Source organism: Lampetra planeri, chromosome 6 (assembly GCF_965212315.1).
Source record: "Lampetra planeri chromosome 6, kcLamPlan1.2.h2, whole genome shotgun sequence".
In the NCBI taxonomy this organism is placed as follows: Eukaryota; Metazoa; Chordata; class Hyperoartia; order Petromyzontiformes; family Petromyzontidae; genus Lampetra; species Lampetra planeri.
Genome location: NC_136112.1, coordinates 9,624,066 through 9,649,399, shown reverse-complemented (window position 1 = coordinate 9,649,399; position 25,334 = coordinate 9,624,066). Strand labels below are relative to the sequence as shown.

General features: G+C 41.7%; 1 protein-coding gene across 2 annotated transcripts in view; it reads right to left on the bottom strand.

Moving 5' to 3' along the window:
* The window catches only part of LOC144719520 (huntingtin-interacting protein 1-like), a 122,868-nt gene that overhangs the window by 85,707 nt on the left and 11,827 nt on the right, over positions 1-25,334 (bottom strand). Inside the window, exon 1 of one of the 2 annotated variants that reach the window (XM_078595519.1) lies at positions 8,340-8,806. The exons of the other annotated variant lie outside the window; for it this stretch is intronic. Within the exon in view, the coding sequence (XP_078451645.1) occupies positions 8,340-8,357 (18 nt within the window). The 5' untranslated portion in view covers positions 8,358-8,806. Of the gene's footprint in view, positions 1-8,339; positions 8,807-25,334 lie in introns of those variants that run through there. 2 annotated transcript variants of the gene reach the window in all.

Below are 25,334 nucleotides of genomic sequence, written 5' to 3'. Positions count from 1 at the left end.
GTACAGTTTGAAACAAAAATACTCTGAGCGGAGGCAGTGTTGTTTTTGCTGATGGATTTAGCAGGTGTGGATATACATTGGTAAAAGGTTCCGGTGGAGCCCTGCAATTGCTGCTCACATCACTGCTGGCGGAAGTGGATCAACTCGAGTGAGCTCTCGAGAACCGCTGCGGAGGGTATTTTGGCCTAATCTATTTAAGATTAAACCAAAAACTATTTTTTTTATTTTACCAGGTAAGGCCCACTGAACTATATAGCTTTTTTTCAGAAGCTACTTGAACACAAACGATAGCTCAACTAAGTGGCTTATCACGTGGAAATTTCAAGCAGCCAAATGCATGATTCTAAATGTGGAGAGAAAAGCCGGAGAATAATCCACACAACCACGGGGAAAACATGCAAAATCCAAAATACAGGCATCAGGGTCGGGATCGAAACCACAAACGACTGCTTAGCTGGCAAAGTAGTTAACATCTCGCCACCGCGGCACCCCTGCCATCATACCGGCCAGATATCTAGGAAGGGGTGGGAGTGCGCACACTTTACCTTACCACACACAACCTGTCAATTGGCGATATGTCAACTTCCTTGCCTAGTATGCAGGAGATCGTGGGTTCGATCTCGGCTCTGATACCTGTATTTTTGGAGTATACGTGTTCTCCCCGTGGTCGTGTGGATTTTCTCCAGGTCCTCTGGATTTTCTGTCCCCATTTAGAAACAACCCCAAATCGAGGTACACCGATTGTTCTCTTTTAGCCCCGCCCACACCCCCAACACGTTCCATTCACTGGCTACCACATTCAGATAAGCCTTTCCCCTCCCTCCCCCTTAACTTGTATTTAAGAGCTTGTCTCTTGGAATTTTGCCTCACTTGATACAGTAAATTTAGCTGTGACGGTCCCACCTGATGACGGAGACTTGTGTTGCCTCCAAAACGTTGTGATTTATTATTTTATTTCTATTATTACTTCTATTATTTTCTTATTTACTTATATTTACCTACGTGACTTTCCTGAAAAAAACCTAAGAGTATGAATCCTTGCAGTCACGAAAGCTTCAAATCTAGAATTAGAAACATGCGTTTTGAGTATTTGGCTACTATCAATTTCCACATGATAAGCTACTTCGTTGAGCTATCATTTGTGGTCAGGTCGCTTCTCAAAGCGCTATACAGCTCAGTGGGCCTTACCTGGTAAATAAAACATTGTTTAGTTTTATTTTAACGATGGTGAACCCATTTATGCTGTTGCATGGACAGAGGTGGGGATATTTAAGAAACTTGCCCCATTGTTTTAACTGCCGCGCTGGGATATCGATCTAGAGACCTCTGGATAGCAACTTCACTGTGCTAACCATTACACTCAGGCAACACCCCATGCAACAATGTATCAAATCAAAAGCACATTACTGAATAATTCTCCTGAGTTTGAGCAATGGAGACAAATACCCAATACGAAGCAAGACCCACTTCAGTCCCTCTGGTATTTTAAATGCATTCGCAAAACTGTATTTGTGCAATGTCAGCCGATATTAGGTCACACAAACATCTAGTCTGCTTCAATGGCCCGACATTAAGGCTGTCAGGAAATGAGGACATACTTACAGCACTGCAAAACACTGCCACCGTTGCTTCGCACACAACAGCATAGAAACGTAAGATACTAGCAATTTGTCGCAAGATTGTGTTGAGTAATAGCAGGAACCTCAAGGATTTCTGGAACTCCCCTCCTAATGGGGCAGGGATTACAGCTTCCATGCATGTATCATAAACTGATGTTGAAATCACTTCCTGCAGATACACGGAATTTGATCTTTCCCACAACTGCGATCGATTCAAACATAATTGACTTAACGGCCGTTGTCATTGCATCCCCTTGCTGCCGATCATTGAGATTGTTTGACCATACTTTACATTGGTCAGTGCCAATTTAGAAGGGGGACCGGTTCAAATATCACTCGCCCCTAATGTTAGCCATGGTCTTGGAATAAAACTCAGGTCGTCAGGTTTATAGCCGGGCACGCCAACCACTGCGCCACTGCCGCCACCACAAAAATATAACTATGAACGTATATTTAGACAATGAAATGCTCTTCATTTTTGGTTGATAGTACATTGCATATGTTTTTATTTTAAATGTTTAAATGCATATACAGCATATATGAGAGACATACATTATGCAGACACTCAATTATTCAATCATCGCTCCGCACAACCGCTCTATACAAACAGAATTGTCCATAACCCATCTCTATGTAATATTAATAGCATATCCAGCCATCATAACATGACATGTTGGCTGACTTTACTTCGAATAAGACGATTGTGTATGCAGTAAATACAGAGTAAACAGAGTAAAATTATTTTAAATTGCAATCAAAGACAAAACCAAATTTCAGAAATATCAACTGCCAACTTGTAATTGTGGACATACAGATAACAAGCAGAATGTGGTGAAAAGCATTTCCAGATGTTGTCATCACTACAAACCCTGCATTACATTGTCGTAATTTACAACAACAAAAAAACTGCTACCATCCCTCTAAAGAAATGCAGGATAGTGTTAAGCGCCCCTGCATGATACAAAATGAATTAATATGACAATAATCAATACCGTGACGCCAACGTGTAATAGCAATACAAAGTCGCTTGATCTTTTACAGCTACACAAATAGGCAGATGGTGTGCTCATTTCCGTAATGACCCCATGTTGCCTTTCCAGAGAGCTAAGGTGGAGATTGATTGGAATAGTTACTAGCTGAAAGTGAAATAATCACCACACTTCCCAATCATCAGAGCAGCAAACTAGATATGAACAGATGTGATGAAAGGTCTATTAAGATATTTGGTCTGATTCACCAATCGAGTTCCCAGCTTAACTGTGTGCAGAGTACAAAGTGCTGTTGACCCCATTTTACACAAAGGTCTAACTTTGTATGAGTCATGTAAAGATTAATGCATTTAAATAGACTGTACACTCACAATACAGACCATCACATGATTTGCATAAAAATACATTATTGACAATTCATGCAAATGTTACCCTTCATCCAAATGGAACAAACCAGACAGAACAGAATGAGACAAAAAAACGATTCTTGAATCAGATCGTTACTCTGAATCTTAAATTCATCAAATTACAAATAGGGGTGGAATCATTGTAGGCAAACTCATTATGGACAATGCAACTGTTACTTCATTCTTCCCTTCCACTGAAACTTCACAGCAGCGATACGAAATAAAAAAAAACATGCGAAAATTACACTAAAGTACTACGTAATCCTTGCTTTCCATATAGTTATACACGGGGATTAAATTCTCCCTGGCTATTTCTTGGGTGGATGGTAAATTGGAGGAGGCACGTGACTAGATGCTACAGCCAGTGCGGCGCAATGAGTGCATACATATTTTCTGAGTCACTGACTCAGATACAATTTTTTGCTCTGTAATGCAATTATCAATTATAATTCAGCGATTCAATGCTGGACAGCAACTCGATGCTCAATTGATGACACTAAGTACGTAATTGTGAATTGAATCATTAATTAAAATATCTGTTTAGTTTCACGATGGATGCATGAACAACCAAATACAAGCCTCTCTATGCAATATTACATGTGTGCCGTCCTAAAGAACACTGCATAAATAACTTCTAAAGGTGTCAGTTTTGTACCAGTTTAAAAGGGTAAAAACCTACTACTATATTTTGCCACTGGTAAAAGAGATCTCATAGTATACATAACTTCATCAGTCTATTGCAAAAACAAACAGCCCTGGGTGAAATAGGCAAATCATAGAATGTCGTCACAAAACCTGTTCAAATTAAGCTCAATGCATTTGAAAAATGAAAGGTGCATGACTTTTTCATACAAATTAAAAAAAAAATCCCAACACCCAACACTAGCCTGCATTCCAATTGCCTGAAACAACAATGGATGGATCACGGAGACCTGTGCAACTTCGAAACCCGTTGGAATGCTTGGTGGCCAGGAGATGGCATGAGAGCAAGTGTGTTTGTGAACCTGTCCATGCAGACTTCGAAGTATTTCCCTCATTAGCTGTAGGTGATGGGTACTCGGGTTTTCTCACGGATACAAAATTTCCAGAAAACGGAATTTCTCAAACATCCCAATGGAGGAAAAAGGGTCTTAAGACTTAGCGAGCCTTTCCTAGATAAATAACATGTCATTTGCGTATTTAGCAACATACTCTTGAGGTCCTGTGTCACAAAACCGTGGAATCACTCGCCACAAGCATTTAAATAAAGGTTATCGTCATAGCATCAACATGAGTTTCATGTGCATAAAAGGCCTATCACACAGGAAGCACATGTATGTTGAGGGTCTTTCGCACTTAATATATGTATTTTGTGTTCATGAATTTTAATTCCAACTCATAAATTACACCCCTTTGTAAATCCACTGCTGGAAGAATGCCACACCGTGTCGATTGAGGGGAATGTTTGACCACACTTTATTCCACGCTAATCGGTGCGGGTTGGTAAAGGGGGTGCGCCCAGAACTGGTTAACACATTCCTGCAGAGGGAGCTGGTAGGAACGTTGGGTTGCTCGGTCAATGGCCAGAGTCAACGGCGGCGTGGTGTATTCCGCAAATATGCCCGACTGTGAGGGCGGGCACAAGCCTGCGTGAGTAGGTTAAACGTTGAGTTTTATAAGGGCACCACGGGGTGGCCAGCCCCTCCCCACCCAGCCCCCACCCCTCCCACCCCCCACCCAGCCCCACCCCTCCCTCCCCTCTCTACCCAGCCCCACCCCTCCCATTTTCCATGCACGACAGACGGACACAATAATCCCCTGTGGGCTGGTGTAACCAGGAGGTTCCTACCAGTAAAATATCACTTTCTGCTGGTGTTTTCTTTAGCTGGGAATCACTCAAGTTTAAAACGTAACATTTTTATTTAGCCATTGACACCACAAAGATATACTTCCTTAATTTAAGTACAAGCTAGATTTCATAATTTATCTTGAGTTCCTACTTCACTTAAGTCACACACAAGAAAGAAAAAAAATAGATGACAACACAACTTAAACATTGGTTTTACTGGTCCACACAACAGGATGACAAATCATGTATATACCTGGATTCTGCCATGCTATTCCAATGTGCCGTTGTCTTCAGATATATTTAAATAGCTTTTGTAACGTTACATTCCAAGCCACATGAGAGATTATGTCACACTACGCATGTTTGACATCATCATGACGTCAATAGCTTGGCTGGCAAGGCAAATCCTATTAGCGCTGTTTTTTGTCGCCAAGATTTTGGTCAATTTGGCTGTATTTCTCTCGGCCAAGTCCTTAACAGCAACACAACTTTATACTCGAGTTTTTTTTCTTCATATTGGATGTTTGTAATAGTTATTAAGCCCCATGCGCCCTGCCCACTTTCAACCTTGGCCGGAAAACTTTAAAAGGTGCACAAACACAACTCCAGAGAACAATCACAATTTCGGGAAAAATTATATTGATACTTCAGCGTACGAGCATGTTAAGTCTATTTAATAAAACTAATGTCAACGCCGTCATCTGGCGGTGACACGGCCTAGCGGGAGCGGGTTCACCGCTTGTTGCACAGGTTCACAGTTCGAATCCAGCAGCCGCCCCAATTAATACTGCAGATGTAGTGACCGTAAAAAATTGCACCGTCTGCTTCATAGAATGAAGATTTGTTTACACGCAGCATATTCACAATAAAAACGCGCACACACGCGCAAATCAACAAAATGTATCATGGGTCAGAATCAGATTTAAATCTATCATCACAAAATGAATGTATTGCCAGATAATGCAAGTGATTGGGTAAAACTCAGGTCATACAATTATCACGTAAGGAAAGTTATCAAACGAGTCTTAACTTTGTCACGACAATCATGCGAGAATTTACGCGATTGGGTGCAATAGACCAACATTTAAGGGGAGTCTCGATGAGGCGCAAGTTGTGTGGGAGAGCAAGCCATTGCCTCGAGTCAATTTCCACACGTGGAGCCACTGTACATGTGGGCCGTCAAATCGCCGCCCCGAGGACCTGGTATGTGAATTTCAATTTGCAGGGAATATCTTCCGTGTCCGATTGTATCCAAGAAAACAAAACCACATTTGATATTCCAGCAATTAATCTGCTTTTCTGCTTTACTAAACATAATTTGACCGCAACTAACAGGAAGCTAAACTCATTAAACCCGTTTTAGTCACCTAAATAATTCAGCATTTAATCCATTTAAAGGATACGTCTTTATCGACACCATAATGCAAGCAAATTATGTGTTAACTTTCGCAAGATGTCTTACAAATCAATAAACATTAGCAGATGAATACATTTTCACTCAATGGCTTAACACTCTTAGAAAGGTATTTATCAAAGGGTTTTTTAATGCTCTTTATAATCTAATGACAATATGAACTGGTGCACAGCAATACATTATTCAAAAAGGGGTCATGATAGAGTAAAGCATGTACCACAGTCAAGCAATTACCACGTTGACAATACATTGTATCTGTCCAAATTAGGCCTTTAAAACATGTATAAAGGGAAGAGAGATAACTGAAAAAAATTAAATGCCACCTCACCATCAGCTCTTGAAACGAACCTTTTTTAAATTAAACCAAACAAACCTTAACCTAACCTACATGTGCCCGATACACCATGCGGAAATTAGTCATTCGTACGGCAGGAAATGTAAAACCCAAGATGCTTTTACAAATTCGGTACAGACTATTGAATGTGAAAAAAACACACGCACATTTTTTGCTTCAAGCACAGATGCCAGGCAGTGGGAGAGTGAGAAGTCTGGACAAACACTATCACTTCGTTTTCAGGACGCGTGCAAACATTTCACATCCCTTCGCCACATGCTTTCATATCCGGTTGCGATATGACCATGTCATGAATTATACAGTGTAGAATAATAACTATTGCGAGGATGTGGTTGGATTACTGTGGTGGGGAACACAATTCCTTCAAGAGGCAAGCAGTCCAAAACCCACAGAATCCCAACCCCCAAGTGTGACCGACCCAGAGTCGCACGTAGTACGCGTTACTCATAACCAATGTTAGATTATCAACTATGAGACACAGCGTGCTGGATCCAGCAAGGTGGCTTTCCACAAGCAGGATCCACATGCATGTACAACACCAACATTCAAATGGTCATTGTGAATATTCTTTATTATTTTTAAAAAATAACACTGCAGATTTTTATTGGAGGTAGCACAAATTGAAATGGCTCTGAACCATTAAATACAAATACTGTGTTTTAGATTTGTTCCTCCTTATCTGTTGTGTCTTGTGGGTCATTCAGCCCACTGCACATGAGCCTCTGTAAACATTTCTTGCTGCCTATGCATTATGCATCAAATAAAGGCACAGCCTTGAGCGGTGGTAGTACCAGCTGCCTGTTTTAACTCGCACAGCTCAGGTGACGGACACGCCACAAGGCAGCCACTGAAATCAGACCAAGCAACAAGAGACCACGCGCGGGTCTCCTCTGCAAACAAACGTTGGGCGCACATTTGTTGCACGTGCCTGGTGCTTCTGTGTGCAGATGTGTGTACCGCCGTGTACAAAACGTGGGTGGCAACGGTGGCCAGCAGCACCGCGCTACGGACCCAGCACCCCGAGTTCGATTCACCGTTCAGTTCAACGCCAGTTGACGATTCATCTTGAGCCGGTCGAACCAGGGTCGACCTCAGCCTCAAATGAGTACCTGGTGCGATGTGTAAACATTGCCACTAGGGTGTGATCCTGGCCACCCAGCCCCCTTGTGTGCCGTTCGTTGCCGGCCCTCATATCAGGTGCTATCTCTCTGAACGTCACTTGGCACCAAATTTATGTTAAGGCTATCCGGGGGTGTTGGGGTGGTCTTTGCGTACAACACCAAATATGTGTTTGTAACTACTTGTATTACTTTACTCCGCGCACAAAATGCGGAGAAACAATCTTAAGGATGAATGGTATGGAATTAAGCACGCCCTTTAATGTGCGTCCATGTGCGGGGGTCTTGTACAATGATGCACGCGACGTGATGTGGTTGGATCTCCGATTGCGTGTTTGCGTTAGGCGCACGCACGCACGCAGGTTCCCGTGCAAACGTCGCTACAAGAGGAAGAAGAAGAAGCAGCAGCAGCAACCGCTTTACCGGCCCTAACGCAACGCTGTTGTGAGCCGCCATAAAAAAAACACTCTCAGGCTCGATGTGCAATCGGCCTGTGGTTTAAGGCAGAACAAAAGGCATGCTTCCACCCCCCCCCCAACCCCTGACACAATCGCCAGCCTTTAAAGGGCGTTCAGCTGAACAGGACAAACAGCAGTAGTAGTAACTTACCAGCTTGTGATCCGCCATGGCATGGAAACTCGTACAGTTCTCCCGAGCCGACACCCATGCGCCGTTGATGCTCGCTTGCAACTTTTCTCGAGCTTATTCCGCGGGACTTGTTGAGTCACTGGCAGCCGTCAAGTAGCTCGGCCCGTAACTGGATGTCTGTTGTCTCTGGTTTTTTTGTGGTCCCGTTTTTGTTTCCTTTCTTCTCTTTTGCAACGTCCGTCCCCCGTTAAATAATCACTCAAATGGCTGCACACGTAGATTTAGGCAGAGCCAGCCAAGCAGCATGGCTTGACTTGCTGCTCTCTCTCTCTCTCGCTTTCCTTTCCCCTCTCTCTCCTCTCTCTCTTTCTCTGCACGAACAGCTAACGGCGCTGGCGCTCTCTCTCTCATACGCGCACGCTCCACAAGCAGAGACACCCCCCCCCTCCACCCGAGCGCACACCCACCGCTGCCCCTGCTGTGTGCATGTACCACTCACCCACGAGCACGCACGCACACAATGCCTGCGACTAACGGTGCAACCATAATGAGCCAAAGACTGGGGCCAGACCCTCCCTCCCTCACTCCTCCCTCCACCCACCCCACCATCCCCCCCCCCCCAAGAGAAGAACGCCTCGCTTTGTGGCCGCACGCAGAAAAAGACAGAAGGCGCAAAAGGGAAATGGCAGATCAGCCGACAGGCTGTTTCCTCCAAGGGCCACTGACTGATGGCCTCTATGACCCGGGGAAAGCAATATACACACAGACACACGTACGTAGAGACATACGCGTTGCATTCACAGACGTAAAATGCACGCACCCATACAAAAATGCCGCGCGTCCTATAAATGTAAAGTCTCGGCGCCGTTTTTAAGATTTTCAGCGATTAATTTCCGAGCGGTTGTTTTCTTACCATTGCTATTCCAGCGGTCTTTCCGTGTGGCCCCAGGGGCAACTCTCATCCTCAGATATTCCTCTCTCTTCAAGAGGGGTAGTGCACATGCTGCACCTTATGTTCTAATTCCATCGATCCATTCGGGTGCCTCGATTCAGTTAATCAGGAGAGCACCCTCCAGCGGACACGCAAATTAATTACTCTTCCAAGCTGTCGTCCAAAATGTATTATTTCAACAACTAAGGATGAATAAACACATACGTTTTAAATACAGGCTGGGCCATGCTCCTATTTATATGACACTGTACTGACAGTGGTACAAATTCAATTGACGTTTCACATATACCTCTAACGTAAGCTTTCGACTCCATTTACCAGATTGCGATTTTTAGTATAGACGTTGCTACTTGAACTCTTGATTACAATTTTAGAACCATTTATTCCCAGCAACAACTTTCACCAACTTTTCATGGAGCCACAAAGGGCACCGCTTGTATAAAGTATTCTGGATGAAATAAGATTTGTTAACTTGTCCACCTTTACAAATTCCAGTAGCAAGGAGGGAGCATAACTAGATCAAGCTTAGGTCATTTGCAAAAGCACCAAACAACAGGGCCAGTGAGGTTTCTGTCAGCATAAGAGATACACAAGTACATTGCTAACATGTTTTTGTGACGTTTCTCTCTGTAGGTGTGGGGTTTTCTCCAGGTATTCTGCTTTCTGCAAACAAGCAAAAAATAATTCTAGATTTGAAGCTTTCGTGACTGCAAGGATTCATGCTCTTTGGTTTTTTCGGTAAAGTCACGTAGGTAAAACAATTAATAAAATAAAATAAATGAAAACAACTAAATTAAATCACGACGTTTCAGAGGCAACACAAGCCTCCCTCAACAAGCAAAAAATACTCAGAGAAATTGTAAATGAAAAAATAAATCCCAAGCAACGACCTCCCAGAAAAAGTACCGAGACTCAGCGAGTCTTTTCTGGGTGAAAACAGTCACGCAAAAACAACAAGTAAACTCCACGAACAACCACACTCATTTTTCGATTTAAAGCTTTCATGACTGCAGGGATTCATATTCTTGGTTCTTTCGGTAAAGTCACGTAGAAGGGAAAGAATAAAATAAATAAAATAAAACAATCAAATTCTCGCGACGTTTCAATTGCAACATCATCACCTGATGACGATTGCTTGTGTTGCAATCGAAACGTCGTCAGAATTTTATTGTTGAATTTGTATTATTTTATTATTTCCCTTCTACGTGACTTTACCGAAAGAACCAAGAATATGAACCACTCATATTTAATCATACATTTTTAAAACCTAAATTAAACACATCTCATTCGCAATACATAATACATGATGTCCACGTTCATTTACAGAGCTACATTTTCAGTTGACGTATGCAGCTAAAATGAGGAGAGGGTCCCACTCTTGCATTACATTAGCATTTTATAATTGTTTTAAGTTCGACATTCGACCGACCGCACCTCCGATTAGCATAGTTGGCTACATACAGTGCGAAAGAAGTTCAACATACATACATGTGCCCTCTGAAAAAACAGGGATAGCTCAAATCTCGTTCAATGTAATATACGTTCAAAATGGCCCTCCACACTAATGTGAAGTTAACGATAGGGTTGTACGCTCCAAGGGATATGCAGACGACGTACCTTCACTCAACTGAAATCTCCTCCATAAGCATGAACACGTTTTCCCGTAAAAGATAAAAACTAATAATTGAGAATGAATTCTGATTTAAAGCTTTCGTGACTGCAGGGATTCATATTCTTGGTTCTTTCAGTAAAGTCACGTAAAAGGGAAATAATAAAAATATACAACAATAAAATGTTCACGACGTTTCGACTGAAACACAAGCAATCATCATCAGGTGTGAAAAAACACAGCAAGAAACGTTGTGAGAATTGTATTGTTTTATATTTTTATTATTTTATTATTTCCCTTCTACGTGACTTTACCGAAAGAACCAAGAATATAATTGAGAATGAGTTATAGAATAAACAGGTTCACCTATAGGCTAAAGAATAAAGCTGAGCATGAGCTCGCACACTGTGACCTCGAGTCAGCAATCCCAGCTACGGCTAACAATGGCAAGTGAAATCTGAACCAGTCCTGGACGCTTCCACCACCCCCAACTCGCTAGGACGACAACTATCGTGGGGTATGGTCAAAATCCGCCACGACCACCAACATGCGGAGGGGCACCTTTCATTTGTCAGTGGACATGACGTACGAGGGCTGTCAATAAACTAGATCTGAAGTTTTCGTGACTGCAGGGATCCATACTCTTTGGTTCTTTCGGTAAAAGTCACGTAGGTAGAAAATAAAATAAATTAAATCACGACGTTTCGGAAGCAACACAAGCGTCCGTGACTTTACCGAAAGAACCAAAGAGTATGGCTGTCAATAAATTCGGTTGAAATTTAGTTGTTTAATTTATCGTTCTACGTTTTAACTAAAGAAAATTGCTTTAAAATGCCTCGCATATATATACACACACATACAGTTCCCTGCAGACAGTACGAAATTATTTATACACTGTACCAGTGGTACAGAAGCAGAAACATTCACAAGACCGAGCATATAAACATTCTAATCACTACCATCATCTGCAGCAACTCCGAAGCTTTATAAATATTGGAGATAAAAAAGGCGAACATTTTCCTCAATGGTTATCACTTAGCAGTGGGCACCATGGGCCTTTTCAACAGAAAATAAACACCAAATTCCACAAGAATATTCATCATTATAATAACAACCTCTTGTGGTTAAATTCCCCAAAAGAAAATTGCACTGTTTTTACATGTCCCTGTACTTTGATCATTGACTCGCACAGATTTCAGCCAAATTGCTTTCACACTCTTCGCACGAAGAGGCGTTCAAAATGTCCAAATGTAAAATGTTGGCCTCCACTCGCAGCAGTCAATGACCCCGACTGTTTGTTCAAATGTGTACTTATGTTAGGCGTACATGCTTTTTAAACTGTGTGTTCCTTTTTAGCACACTGGGGAAGTCTGTCTACTACAAAGGCTTTTCTTATTGACTCACTATTCCATGTGAATTATGTCTGACCATAACATCAGGCTTGAAATGAATAATATATACGGGTAAAATATAACCATTTGAACACCACTAAGGAACGCGTCCTTATCACCAGCTAATGAACAGATGGTTATCCCAACGATGATGTAATGCCCTGCGGCACACAATACAGCTTAGTGTTGTCAAATGTATGTCCACTACTCAAGGCACACCATCTGTATAGTCAATGACTGCAACAACACGCTATCGATTGCAGACTTACAGTTCCAGATTCAATCTTCATTGGTGGTTAGAATGAATGGTACTTACGTTTTTTTCTAAACCTCCGATTTTAAGACCGCATATCTGCTAAAGAAATGTACCAAAAAGACTAAAATATTTACATACTGTAATGAATTCTAGAGAAAAGCAAAAGCATGTAAGGCCAATGCCAAACACAGCATCTCTCCAAATAGCTGTGATACTACAATATTTAGATGTACAGTGCACTAGTTTATCCATGTAAGATATGCTGAAAGCAGGCAGGTATGCAGGCAGATGTCAGGGTGCTGGCATGTGGAGATTCCATCGATCCATCCATATTCAATCGCTATTATGGGCTCTACAAAATGTCTCAATCAACTAAATGGCACGCGCTCAGCCGAGAGCGAGGACATTTTTGAGAATTAAACTGACAACAGCACGAGCACAACTCATTGCTTTCCCCCATAAAACCGACCACACGCCGAGACCAAGACTCTTTGCTGCGAGACCCAAAAAGTGGCACGTTATTTGTCATTTAGCTTCACAGCTGAAGGGGGAAAGCCCCTTATCACCACCGGCTTTCACACGTGCCCGTGGAAACTAAGGGCAGTATTAATAAATCACGTTTTGGCAGAGGTCGCAACCGGGTACCCGATACCCGTACCCTACCCGATACCCGGCTACCCGTACCCAGCCGGGTACGGGTAGCCGTTTGCGACCCTGGTGCGGCCGGGTACGGGTAGGCCGTGAGTCACTGGTGAGTAACCGTTTGTCACTCATTTCGGGTAGGGTACGGGTACGGGTAGGGAACGGGTACCCGTACCCGGCTAGGTACGGGTACGGGTACCCATTTGCGACCCTGGTGCGGCCGGGTACGGGTAAGGAATCAAAACCCGTTTGCGACCTCTGCGTTTTGGACAAATTTGGGGGGGAAGGGGGGGACATATTGCCCTCATGTTGTGGAGCTCTTGGCAGCCGCAGCACAACAGGCATTTCTGATCAGCACTTCTTGAAAGTGCCTGCAAATCTAACATTGAACTCATTTGTTGTATTAAATTTTAACGCATTTGTAAAAATATAGAAATATTTGTCTGCCATGTGTATCTGGAGCATTCATCTTTCACATTGAAAAAGATCTTCAAAACCCTGAACATATAGAAATAGCATTCCATTTTCTAACAGAAGGCAACGATAGCTTGCTTTTTTCTCGCATTAATAAGAATGTGTAATTGTCAAGGTTATTAATATGCAAAGAGATTGTTTTTATATACATGTAATATGGATAATGCACTCTAACCACACCAGTCTTGTAATGGAAATGAATGGCAATGATACATTTGTTCAATGACAATCCTTATGCACATGCATGCATCAAATCCTGTGTGTAAGAATCAATTATTACGATTGATATGCATCGAATGCAAATGGTTACCATAACCCCTGCAGCCACAAGAAGCAATGTAAACACGTAATCATTCATTCCTGAACCGAATCATAACGATTCATGAAATCGCAAGGGGCCAAGTGAGAATCGTTACAGTACTCATAAGTCACTATTGTTTACTTTTCATGAAAAGTAAAAGTACACCTGCATATGCCTGCATGTTTGTTGGAACTCTAAAGAGAGCAAGACTGGGAATGTATCCCACATGGATTAAGGCCAACTTGAAGTGTAAATGACAAAACATACAACTTGGTAAAGGATGCTATGTTTGAAAACATGTCTTGCTTTAGTGACAATTGTAAGTGGTAGTTTTTTGGCATTTGTGCAATACAAACAAACAACACAAGCATACTAGTCTTCAATTCCCATTCACGTCAGTGATGTATATATCATAATAATAATAATCACCAGCCAAAATTAATACACCGCTGGATAAAGGTATCCCCAAACTGCCATCAGCTCACATGTTCGCACGATGCAACAATTCACCTAGCATCGACACACAAGCCTTTCCCATTGCTCCATCTCCGTAGCGGACGTCCTCTTGGGAGCGTTCCCTCCCTTAGATCCCTTCTAGCAATGTGTAATTATGTGTAGTGTACTAATTCACAGACACTAGTAGGAGGTACTCTCTCTCTTTTATTCCGGCCTTGACAGCCTTAGGGGATAACTACACACCGGGTCGGGACAGCCAACATGCTGCCAGACCCACAGCTTGAAGAGGGCAAAGATCACGACGACAACGGCACGACGAGTCCCATTCCAGATCGCAACCGCCCCGACTGTAAGTCGGAGCTCGCCTTTTATCCTCCCCAGCGTGGCCAGGCTCCGCCCTCGGCACCGCACACCTCTAGATCCCCCAGAAGGCTCCGTGCCTTGCCCACAGGTCCAACTGGTAGAACAGGCTGCCACCCCTAATTCCATTGGCTACCAATCTCCCAGCGGCATACGCTACAGTGACTCATTCAATGTCACTACATATGTATGTTGAACTTTTTTGGCACCGTACCAACCGCGCTAAAACGTGTGCCGTTATAAATATTCAGAACGATGTATTTGACGTGTGCATGTTCTCTGATCCATGCATTTATTTTCCTGTCTATAAGTCATTCCACGCACTCAATGTCTAAGGCCATTAGAATTATTGGCCCAAACCCATCTCTGACCAACATGTGCTGAAGAAAATGAATCGCTTCTGTATTTACTGCTGAAAAAGTTTGACAAAGCTCATGTACAGAGGACTAAACTTTCCAAAATAAGTTATTTCTTCTCGATATTTGTTCAGCAATTAGCTAGCAGAAGGTTACAGCTTAAGAATTATGTTTCTTTTATATTTTAAAACATAAATGTAAAACACTCACTCCAGTCTCAGCATGAATATCATAAATGCAGCTTCTATTTCAAGCACTCACTGCTGCATTCACGGCCAATTATTAACAAGACGTCTACCACAACAGACATCTGCAAGTGATTGCTTAGTGCTCATCGGTCATGAGATATAATACTCATACACACTCCCTCGAATCCCACACTGCCGTTTCTATTTCTGTGTGATCACAAATGCACAGGACTGAATTTGTTTAAAACCAACTTCATCACTTAATATGGTTCAGTTATAACACTGGTGTCGGTAGTAGGGTTTTCACCGTGAACAGAATACATTTTTACTCCATTGCACATGAATGCTACGTTCAAAAACAATGCTTAAATAATATCATTCTTAATTTTGGAGCTTTCGTGACTGCAGGAATTATTCTTTGGTTCTTTCGGTAAAGTCACGTATAAAGATAAAATAATAACTTAAATAATAGCATACTATGACGTTTCGATTGCAACACAAGCAATCATCATCAGGTATAAAAGAAATGGCAACAAAAATCTAACCAGAAAACTATAGACAGACATATAAGCAGACAGATATCACAAAGATACACAGAGAGGGAACATGTATCGGCACAAAGAGAGAGGGATCGTCTCTGTGACGAGGCCTTAAATATAGAGAGGGGGCGGGGGCGGAGAGAGGGAGGGGGCAGAGAAAAAAATAGCATATCAATGAGTGGACGACGACGTGGTACGGTACGCAAGCTTGAAAATTAGGAGAAAGACACACTAAAATTAAATAACCTAGCAAAATATCGAAATGTAATGTAATGCAACACAGAGAGTCGGTCAACACACAATTAACGCATAGCCTGGTTGATTACGTATTTCAAAGATTGCTAAGTTAGAATTTAAGTGTGAAAATTCCAAAGAGAGGACACAGGCAGAGAGAGAAAACAAAAAAACCAGAGAGATCATGTTTTGTCTTTGAAGAGTCACAAGTCACAATTATTTCACACTCATTGCACAGCAGAGGGGTTCAAATAGTTTTAGAGCATGAACAACTGTCAATTACCTCAATCATAATGGACAAATACAGGAGAACACCTCGTCCATGGCGACGTGGGAAGCCGATATTGCGGATTCAATTACATCGGCGAGGTTTTCCAAGATGTGACATTACAAGACAAAAAAATTGAAACATTGAGATAACATTTCAGTCCAACTGTCTTTTATCTAGTAGAAAATAATGCATAACAGGAAGGCATTCCACAATGGCGATGGAAAAATCGGCCGATAGCCAGTATAGTACTACGGATAATTAATAGTATGACTGAACAATACAGCCTACATCTCTCGTCGAGACTAAGAGTCATGGGTAATTGAGTGGCGGGTAAGAGAGGATCTCCTCGATGGTCCTACCAAATATTTCATCACCAGTGGGATGTTTTCCAATTTATATTTGAGGTTGTGAAAAACTAAATGATTTCTTAACAATTCACACTGACCTCATGTTAATTAAGCTCTTTATAAATTCAAGATGTTTATTTAAAGTTGTATACAGTAAACAGTACATATTAACTGTAAAAGAATATTGAAGCATTAAGCTAAAATAATGCATTCGTTTGCTCGTAAATTTCCATTTAAAACCTTTTGACAGCCTCCATATAATTCGAGTTAGTTTCCTGTTATATTTGAATGAGGGGTAAAGTGTTGCCTCAGCAATTTCCCAAAACCCGACCTTTATTTAACTGTGTGTGGGTTGAAATAAACGTTGTATTTCTCCGGTTTCCATTAGTCTTCTGGTAATGAGAATCATATTTAGGGTAAATAATAAATACCTGGCATTATTCTAGCCCTTCGACATTATTTTATTTTCATACAATGCCTCACTTTTGTTGCATACGTTTGCTTCCATCACAAAACAAATGTGTTACTTCTTATGCAATGGTTTATGCCGAAGGTCTATTTTATTCTTTGTTTTTGCTTGCTGGTGCAGAACATGTAACATTAGGACATGCATACAGAACTCATGGCGAGAGTACATAGTTATATTTAATTCGTATAATATGATATATAAAAATGTAGCTTGTGCTTACATGCCTGACTGGCCACAAAGGGTAATCAAAGCTGCTTTATATTTGACTAGAGACGCTTAAAAATGCATTCACCTTTGTATTCTTATAATTCCTCATGTGAATGTACAATTGTATTGCAACAATAATTCGACAAAGTATGTCCTTCAAATCTGCACAAAACATTATTTAAAAAAATGGAGCAGACTACTCTGCTCTAATCAGAGCTTAGCATTCAAATTCATATCATAGAAACCACTTAAACATCTTTGGTGCTCAATATTTAATAGCCCAGGGGCTTGTGCAACATAGCACTGGCAAAAATACAATATACATTTCCAGCAGTGATGAAGCATGCATAGGCTGGGTAATGGAAGGCACGCATGTCCTCTCGGGATTCTCGAATGGGAATGTCGTTTTTAACTCTTTGTAACGTTTTGCTTCAAAACGAGTGGCTTGGTCATTATAGTTTGTCTGTGTCGCAAGTGGTTCTAGTCTAGGTCACGTGAAAATTAATTCACGATGGACTACAACAAATGAAGGGATGTATTGGCCAATTGGCTCACAGAATACCAGCTACCTGCAAAGTACGCAAAGCCCAGAAGGAGCTTACAAACAAATCCCGAGGAGGAGATGGCATACCCACTGAGCTCATCAAGGGAGTAGGAGACGAGGCTATTAAGATACTAACAGTTTTGTGCTAACAGATTTGGTCTAGTGGCGAGTGGCCCAGAGACTGGAAGCTTCCAGTATATACCTATACATAAGAAAGGCAACCCCAGAGAATGGTCCAACAACCGTACTATAAGCTCTCATATCCCATACCAGCAAGGTTTTGTTGAAGATTATTCAAGACTACCCGGCTTCGCCCGAGACTTGGATTCTTGTCTTGAATTAATACACGGCCTACGCGGAGGGTGGGGGGGGATGCGTGACGTCAGCAGGCACACTGCATAACACTGCAGCATGCGGGTGACATCACAGATGTGATGTCACCCGCATGTGATGTCACCGCTCACTTGCCGTGCAAAATATATCCATTATTGCGCCCCCCTCCCAAAATACAAAAGTCTATTTTCATACTTTTTGCTTTGTGTACAATCTGGAAGCTACCCACATGCCAAATTTCAAGTTTGTTGCACGTTGGGAAGTATGCTAAACATTTCGAACAGACACACATATTCACAAATTTCCCTTTTATATAGATAGAAAATGGAGAGCTATGTAGAAAGAGAACTACCAGATGTTCAAGCAGGCATCAGGAAAAGAAGAGTAACAAGGGACCAAATTGCAAACATCAGACAGATAATGGAAAGATCAAACGAATACCGGCAACAGCTGTAAATCTGCTTCATTGACTACAGCAAAGCTTTTTATTGTGTGGACCATGAACTTATGTGGATTACAATGAAGGAAATGGGAATGCAAACTCATCTTGTATGCCTGTTACGTAATCTATATGCCAACCAAAATGCAACGGTTAGAACAGAATATGGGGAGACACAAGAACTTGGCAGTGGGAAAGGAGTAAGTCAGGGCTGTGTACCATCTCCTTACCTATTCAATGTGTACAGTGAGCATGTTATACGAGAGGCAGGGCTGGATTCCATCGAGGCAGACTTAAAGATTGGAGGCAGAAGAATAAACAACTTAAGATATGTTGATGATACCACTCTACCAGCAAATAGCAAAGCTGAAATTACAACCCTGTTGGTAAATATTAAAGCTAGTGAGAAGGCTGGAGTCTGACTCAATCTCCAAAAGATGAAGGTGATGGCAACAGGACAACTAAACGCATTTAGTGTGGAAAATGAATCAATTGAAGTTGTGAAGAACTTTGTATTCCTGGGCTCCTTGATTGCTGAAGATGGGGAGTGTAGCCACGAGATCAGAAGGTTTCTAGTTCTCGGTAGAACAGCCACGTCACAGCTCAATAAGATATGGAGAGATAAGAGCATTACCATAAACACCAAGAGGCTTGTCAAAGCTCTGGTATTCCCTGTTTCCCTATATGGATGTGAATAGTGGTTGCCGAGATTGAGTGAACGAAAGACGATCAGCACATCTGAGATGCTACCTATACCAAGGACAGCCAAAATATCAAATATGTCTGTCCTGAGAGGTCAGTCAAACTCTCCAACTCGAGGCCTTATTCGTGAAGTACAAATTGGCAAACTTTGGACATATTATGAGGACCTCTGGACGAGAGGAGTCGGTCTTGCTTGGGAATAGAGAAGCTAGCAGGGGTGGAGGTCGACCTCAGAGGAGGTGGATGGATGACATCAAGGACACCACTGGCCTTAACACTAGCCCAGCTATGAGAGGCAGCGAGAGACAGGTGTGGATGGTGGAGTCTGGTGGTGGATATCACCAGAGGTCATACTTGACCTGACGGCACAAGGTGACAAGGTGATACCAGCTATCTAGTCTTTCAATATGATATTAATATCTGGCACACATTTTAGAACACAGTACCGAATTGCAGCACAGTTAAACTCCTCTTATCCACACCCATGTTCTTGCAAATCACATTACCCTGGGTCTCTCGAGTTCTCACAGAGTTAAAGATAATAAACTTAAAACTCATACATGTTTTCCTGTATCCCTGAATCAATCCACACACAATCCTATTTTTCGTGCGCTGACTCTCTCTTTAATCTGAACCTTCGCACAGATAAGAGGAATGATGCCGGAAGTAAAGGAAAAATTATTATATATATCCATGTTTTATTTACACATAACTAGGCAGATGAAATTAGTCATTTGCATGGTTAAACACAAAAACAGTCAACTCTCAATTATCCACGGTGATGGGGGGAATGGACTGCCTGTATTAAAATAAAACCAAATAATCCAAAACTTTAAAATAGGCTATAAAAAGTATTAATATGTTCCTTCTTAGAATGGGGGGTGAAGCCATAGAAACTGTCATGTTTTCATTGCTTCCTAAAATAATGAGTTTGCCAACGTGTTTGCGGCACATGGGCACTGAGTCATGTTTGACCCTCGGCGAGTGAGGAGCAGTTAATAGTTAAACCAGCTCGCATAAAGAATAGTTAATTTATAACATGGATATTCTGCCCATGGATAATCGATTGTAAAGTGCAATAGGATTTGTGACACTAGTGCATGTCCCACAACACCTCGCAAAAGAAGAGTTTCACTCGACATAAATATCAGCCTTACATATGGCATTGTAAAGCAACTCCTATGTCCATGTCCAAGTCTTATAGCCAAAGCACAGCCTGGGGGGAATCTGAACGGATGTCTTCAATCCACGCGCTGAATTGACGAAGTTCACAATGGTTCACAATGTGGTCCACAGCCTGATCACGATATCCACAGTCTTATTCCACTGGGCTTCCTATGGTTTCCCACTGGTATGTATCTGGTATGTATGTTGAACTTCTTTCGCACCGTACATAGCCCACCGTGCTAATCGGAGGTGTTAGGGGAAGGACAACAAGGTAATGCCACTATCAAACATGGGTGGTTTTGATTCGGTCCAGCAGGCCCCATTTTTTCCAAGGTCCGTCTAATCCAGGAGGGTTCAATGTCTGAATCGGTGATGATACATATAATAAGGATGTCGCTGTTTGTCCAAAGTTCAGCTGTATCACTTTTAGCTTCCGTTTAATAAAATGCATTTAAACGTGACAGCGATATTACAAGGCAGCTAAATTTCCAAGTGTAGTGTTCTTCATGGAGGCACACACTTGAACTTGGAGCCAACACGTTTATTTACTCAGCCCAACAGAGACCGGCTACTGAACATTTCACAAGTTAACTAGACCCCAACAGTGCAACTGCATAACAAGGTCAGTCAGGAACGTACTGCCGACCTTCCCATCTAGTATACGACCCACAGCGAAGACCGAAGAGCGATGACCGAAGACCGTAGGACACACCGACTTCCCCAGAGGGAGCCTCGATCGCTCTCCGGACCCCGGCTTGATGCCTCTGAGCGTAGCCTTGCCCCGCCCTCGGCCGCGCCCCCTTATGGATCTCTCCAGAAGCTTCTCGGCCCTCATCACGTGTCCCCCGAGCCCCCTTTCGAGCCCCCTCGCTACCTTGTCCCGGTCACGTGCCCTCTCGGGTTCACACAGAGTATCACGTCCTCACTTGCTTTTTCTCCGACCTTCACCAGAACTATGCCCCCTATGGCCCGCTTCCATGCCAACCCTATTCTGGTGGCAGAGAGTGACTCCCGACGTGCATTTCCACTCTCGTGACGGTAGTTGGCGCTAACGCCATTGTGATCCCTTTTACACTACAACACAAGAAACCTGGAACTTTTACGTGTATTACAGTATATACAGGGTGAACCAAAAGTAACTACCTGATTTGTTTCGCCTATAACTTATGACGAATGAAATAAAAACAAACTCTACATGATCGAAAATTATGTAATTCATGGACATGCGATATAATTATGTATAAACCCCAGAACATGTGATTTTGTTTGTTGACAAAACCGCTAAGATGAAAATGAACTTGTTGATGAAGCCGCTAAGGTGAAAATGAACCCGGGATCTCACAACATGCTGCCGGTGTGAGTCGATCATATAATCCGAGTTCGAGTACAAACATTATTTAGCAGATTTGTAAAATGCGCAATCAGGGTTATTTTTATTTTTAAAAGAACTGTAAAATGTATTACGCACCTTCGACCAATATTGTTCCAAATTTGCAATGAAAAGCAACTTGCTACAAAACTGAATTTAGAAAAAAAATTAAAGTGCATCTAAATTAAATATAAAAACACATCAGGCATTACACATTAATACTAACGTGCACCCAACGTGGTCTCAGTTAAGACAATTCAACAAGACGACGCATCCTGCTTACTGAACCGCCAAAGAATGCCTGAGGTGGGACTGGTACCATTCTCAAGCCATTTGGGAAATGCGCGTCATGCGTCTTCTGTGCCATTTCTGTATTTAAACAGCATGTACTGTTGGCCGCATTAAAATGTTTGCCTCCAGCAGCTGAAATTGAGCCAGCAGCAAGTTAACCCTTGCGCAGTTTGAAACTGCCAAAGCTGGTGTTTTTATTTGTAAAGAATTTTGGTTTAAACAAAAGATAAATTAGTTGGTTAGCATATAAGGATATTTTAGAGATTCGATTTTTTTAATATATATTTAGGTGCTCTTGTAAACATCAGACTTGATATAAACACACTTAAAAAACATTAATAAAAAATCAATATCCAAACACATTTGGACCATTTTATAATATTGATACTGTTATAGTCTAATATTTAGAGAGAAAAAAACACTAAACTCCTGAAGGGATATATTGATTAAAGTGTTTTGGACATGTGTAATATTATATGTACATTTCTTCATATTTCATTGGCAGAGTAATTTCATACATTACGAGCCATGTAAATACTGCATTCTACTCACAAAAAGATTAGGCCAAGCAAGGTTTGTGGCTGACACCAAGATCCATGGAGCAAAGACTTCTCAACCACTTGTTATGGTCAGACCACCCTTCCGATTCCAGCTTTTCATGTTAACCAATGCACGTCACTCGAATGTAGTTTGTACAAAGGAGGATTGTTAAGAGTTTCCACCGTCCTGGAATTTCCGAGGATTAAAAGTGTTCGGTTTTTGTCAACTGAGAAATAATACACAACTCAAGGCGATGCCTATCACACACAGCGCTCCCCTCTGCTGGCACTGCGAGATGATATTATTCTTCCCATGATGTCCCATTGTTTTGTACCGCATGGAGTGGCAACCCTACTTGTGAGAGGGTTTGGGAGCTGTAAGGACAGAAGTTTGGGAAGCAATACACTGTAGCGATGTGTGGCCATTGACATAAAGAGCTTGGCTACAATCAAACGCCTCCTTATTAAGATAAATGACCCATGCAGCGCTTGGATTAGTGTAATCCTCTGGATATGTACACTTAATTTAAAACTATGTTAAACAGCCACCTGAGTACTAAAACCCATCCAGCAATTAATCTGTCACATTACAACACAGAACAAAATATATATTTGAGAACAACTTTCTTTTCACAATGGGACATTATTTGAGCCACTGCAGCTACGCAATTTTAAATCTAAATTGAAAACTCAATTCTTGAGAACTGCTTTTTGTGTTGAGTTTGCCATCCTTTCCTCGCACCTCCGATTAGCACGGTTGGCTACGTACGGTGCGAAAGAAGTTCAACATACAAGATGTTCACTACTTAAAATCTAATCAATCTGTCAAATAACTATGCACTTCCACATGGTGATATACAAGTAATGAACTCAACATAAAAGGTGTGTACTCGTTTCATAAACTGTACCTTTAAAATGCTGAGAGGAAACACTAACCTGAGCAGTTAGTTTATCCCTACTATGCATATAAGCACTTGACTGTCATATCTGTATTATAAATATGATAGGAGGAAATCACTGTGGTGCATGCCTACAGCAAGGGGTTAAATGTGAGCGTGAATGCTGCATTTATGGGATGGGCAATGATTAAAGTGCAATCATCACACAAGTCTAGATTCAGGTCTATAGACAAAGTGTGGATTATAAATAAGCAAATCCAATAGATTCACTTAAGAGTGTGATATCATGCTTATGTACTATATAAGCGACAAGTTGTGCTTTACAACATCGAACGTCATTTGCTCGGTGGTAAACCTAGCTATATCCAAGTGATCCTAATTCATTTTAGCAAAACCCAAATCACAATGATGTATTGCCATCATCATATCATCCAACTAAGTGGTACTGAAATAACAAAAGCTCACAATCATCAATAACACTGCTATAAAAAGAAAAAATATCAATAATAGGCAACATTATAGGCAATGACCCTTCTTCACAACACATAGAGAGGCCAGAAAGGTGCTGAAATAGATAAACTTCAATTCTGACGACAGTAAAACATACAGGGCCTCGAGTAACTCTTGACCAACCCGACATGCTGAAAGGCACGCAGGCCAGGTTTCCTGTCCTGAAACTTCCATTTGACCAGTGACGATACAACTGCGTGGGCAGGACTAATGATATGATGTGGCACTATCGTGAATGTCTACACAAGTGCAACTCATACAAGTATATACTTATTAATAATCTATATAAATACAAGGAAAATTTGTGAATATGTGTGTCTGTTCGAAATGTTTAGCATACTTCCCGACATGCAACAAACTTGAAATTTGGCATGTGGGTAGCTTCCAGACTGTAAACAATGCAAAACGTATAAAATAGACTTTTGTATTTTGGGGGGCAGGGGGAGCGCAATAATGGATATATTTTGCACGGCAAGTGAGCGGTGACGTCACATCTGTGATGTCACCCGCATGCGGCAGCGTTACACAGTGTGCCTGCTGATGTCACGCATCCCCCCGCCCCCACCCTCCGCGTAGGCCGTGTATTAATCCAAGACAAGAATCCAAGTCCCGGGCGAAGCCGGGTAGTATAGCTAGTACACCACTATAGATTACTTTAAATATGTATACTACTGGAAGCCAGACAGGATTTTCTGTTACCAATGGCCGATTCTATTGTCTGTACACTAGGCATACCAATGAGTATGAACAAGCAGAACAGCAGAGCAGCAGGTAACATACATAACATACAACAGAAGTATTCTGTAGGAACTCACATATTAAGCCACTTCTCATAAAGCCACCAGGCATGCCTTTCAATCCGTGACCTTAAATATAGTAATGTATTTGGCTTATTTTAATACTAGCTAACACTATAAGTTGCAATTTTCCATTATATCCCTTGGGGTGAAAAATAATTGGGGGAGCTTTTAAATTGTTCCTGGAGCAGCTGGATTTGGCAGCATATCTTACCAATATTCTGTCGGACACATGTGGATTGCTGGAATTATTATGCAAAACAAGGAGACTTATCCTTTAGTATTAAAACAAATTGTGTAATTATGTAATTAGCTTATAAGCCTTCCGGTTTTAACTGCTTCTTAAAAACGTGTTTTTGCTGGGAACATTTCTG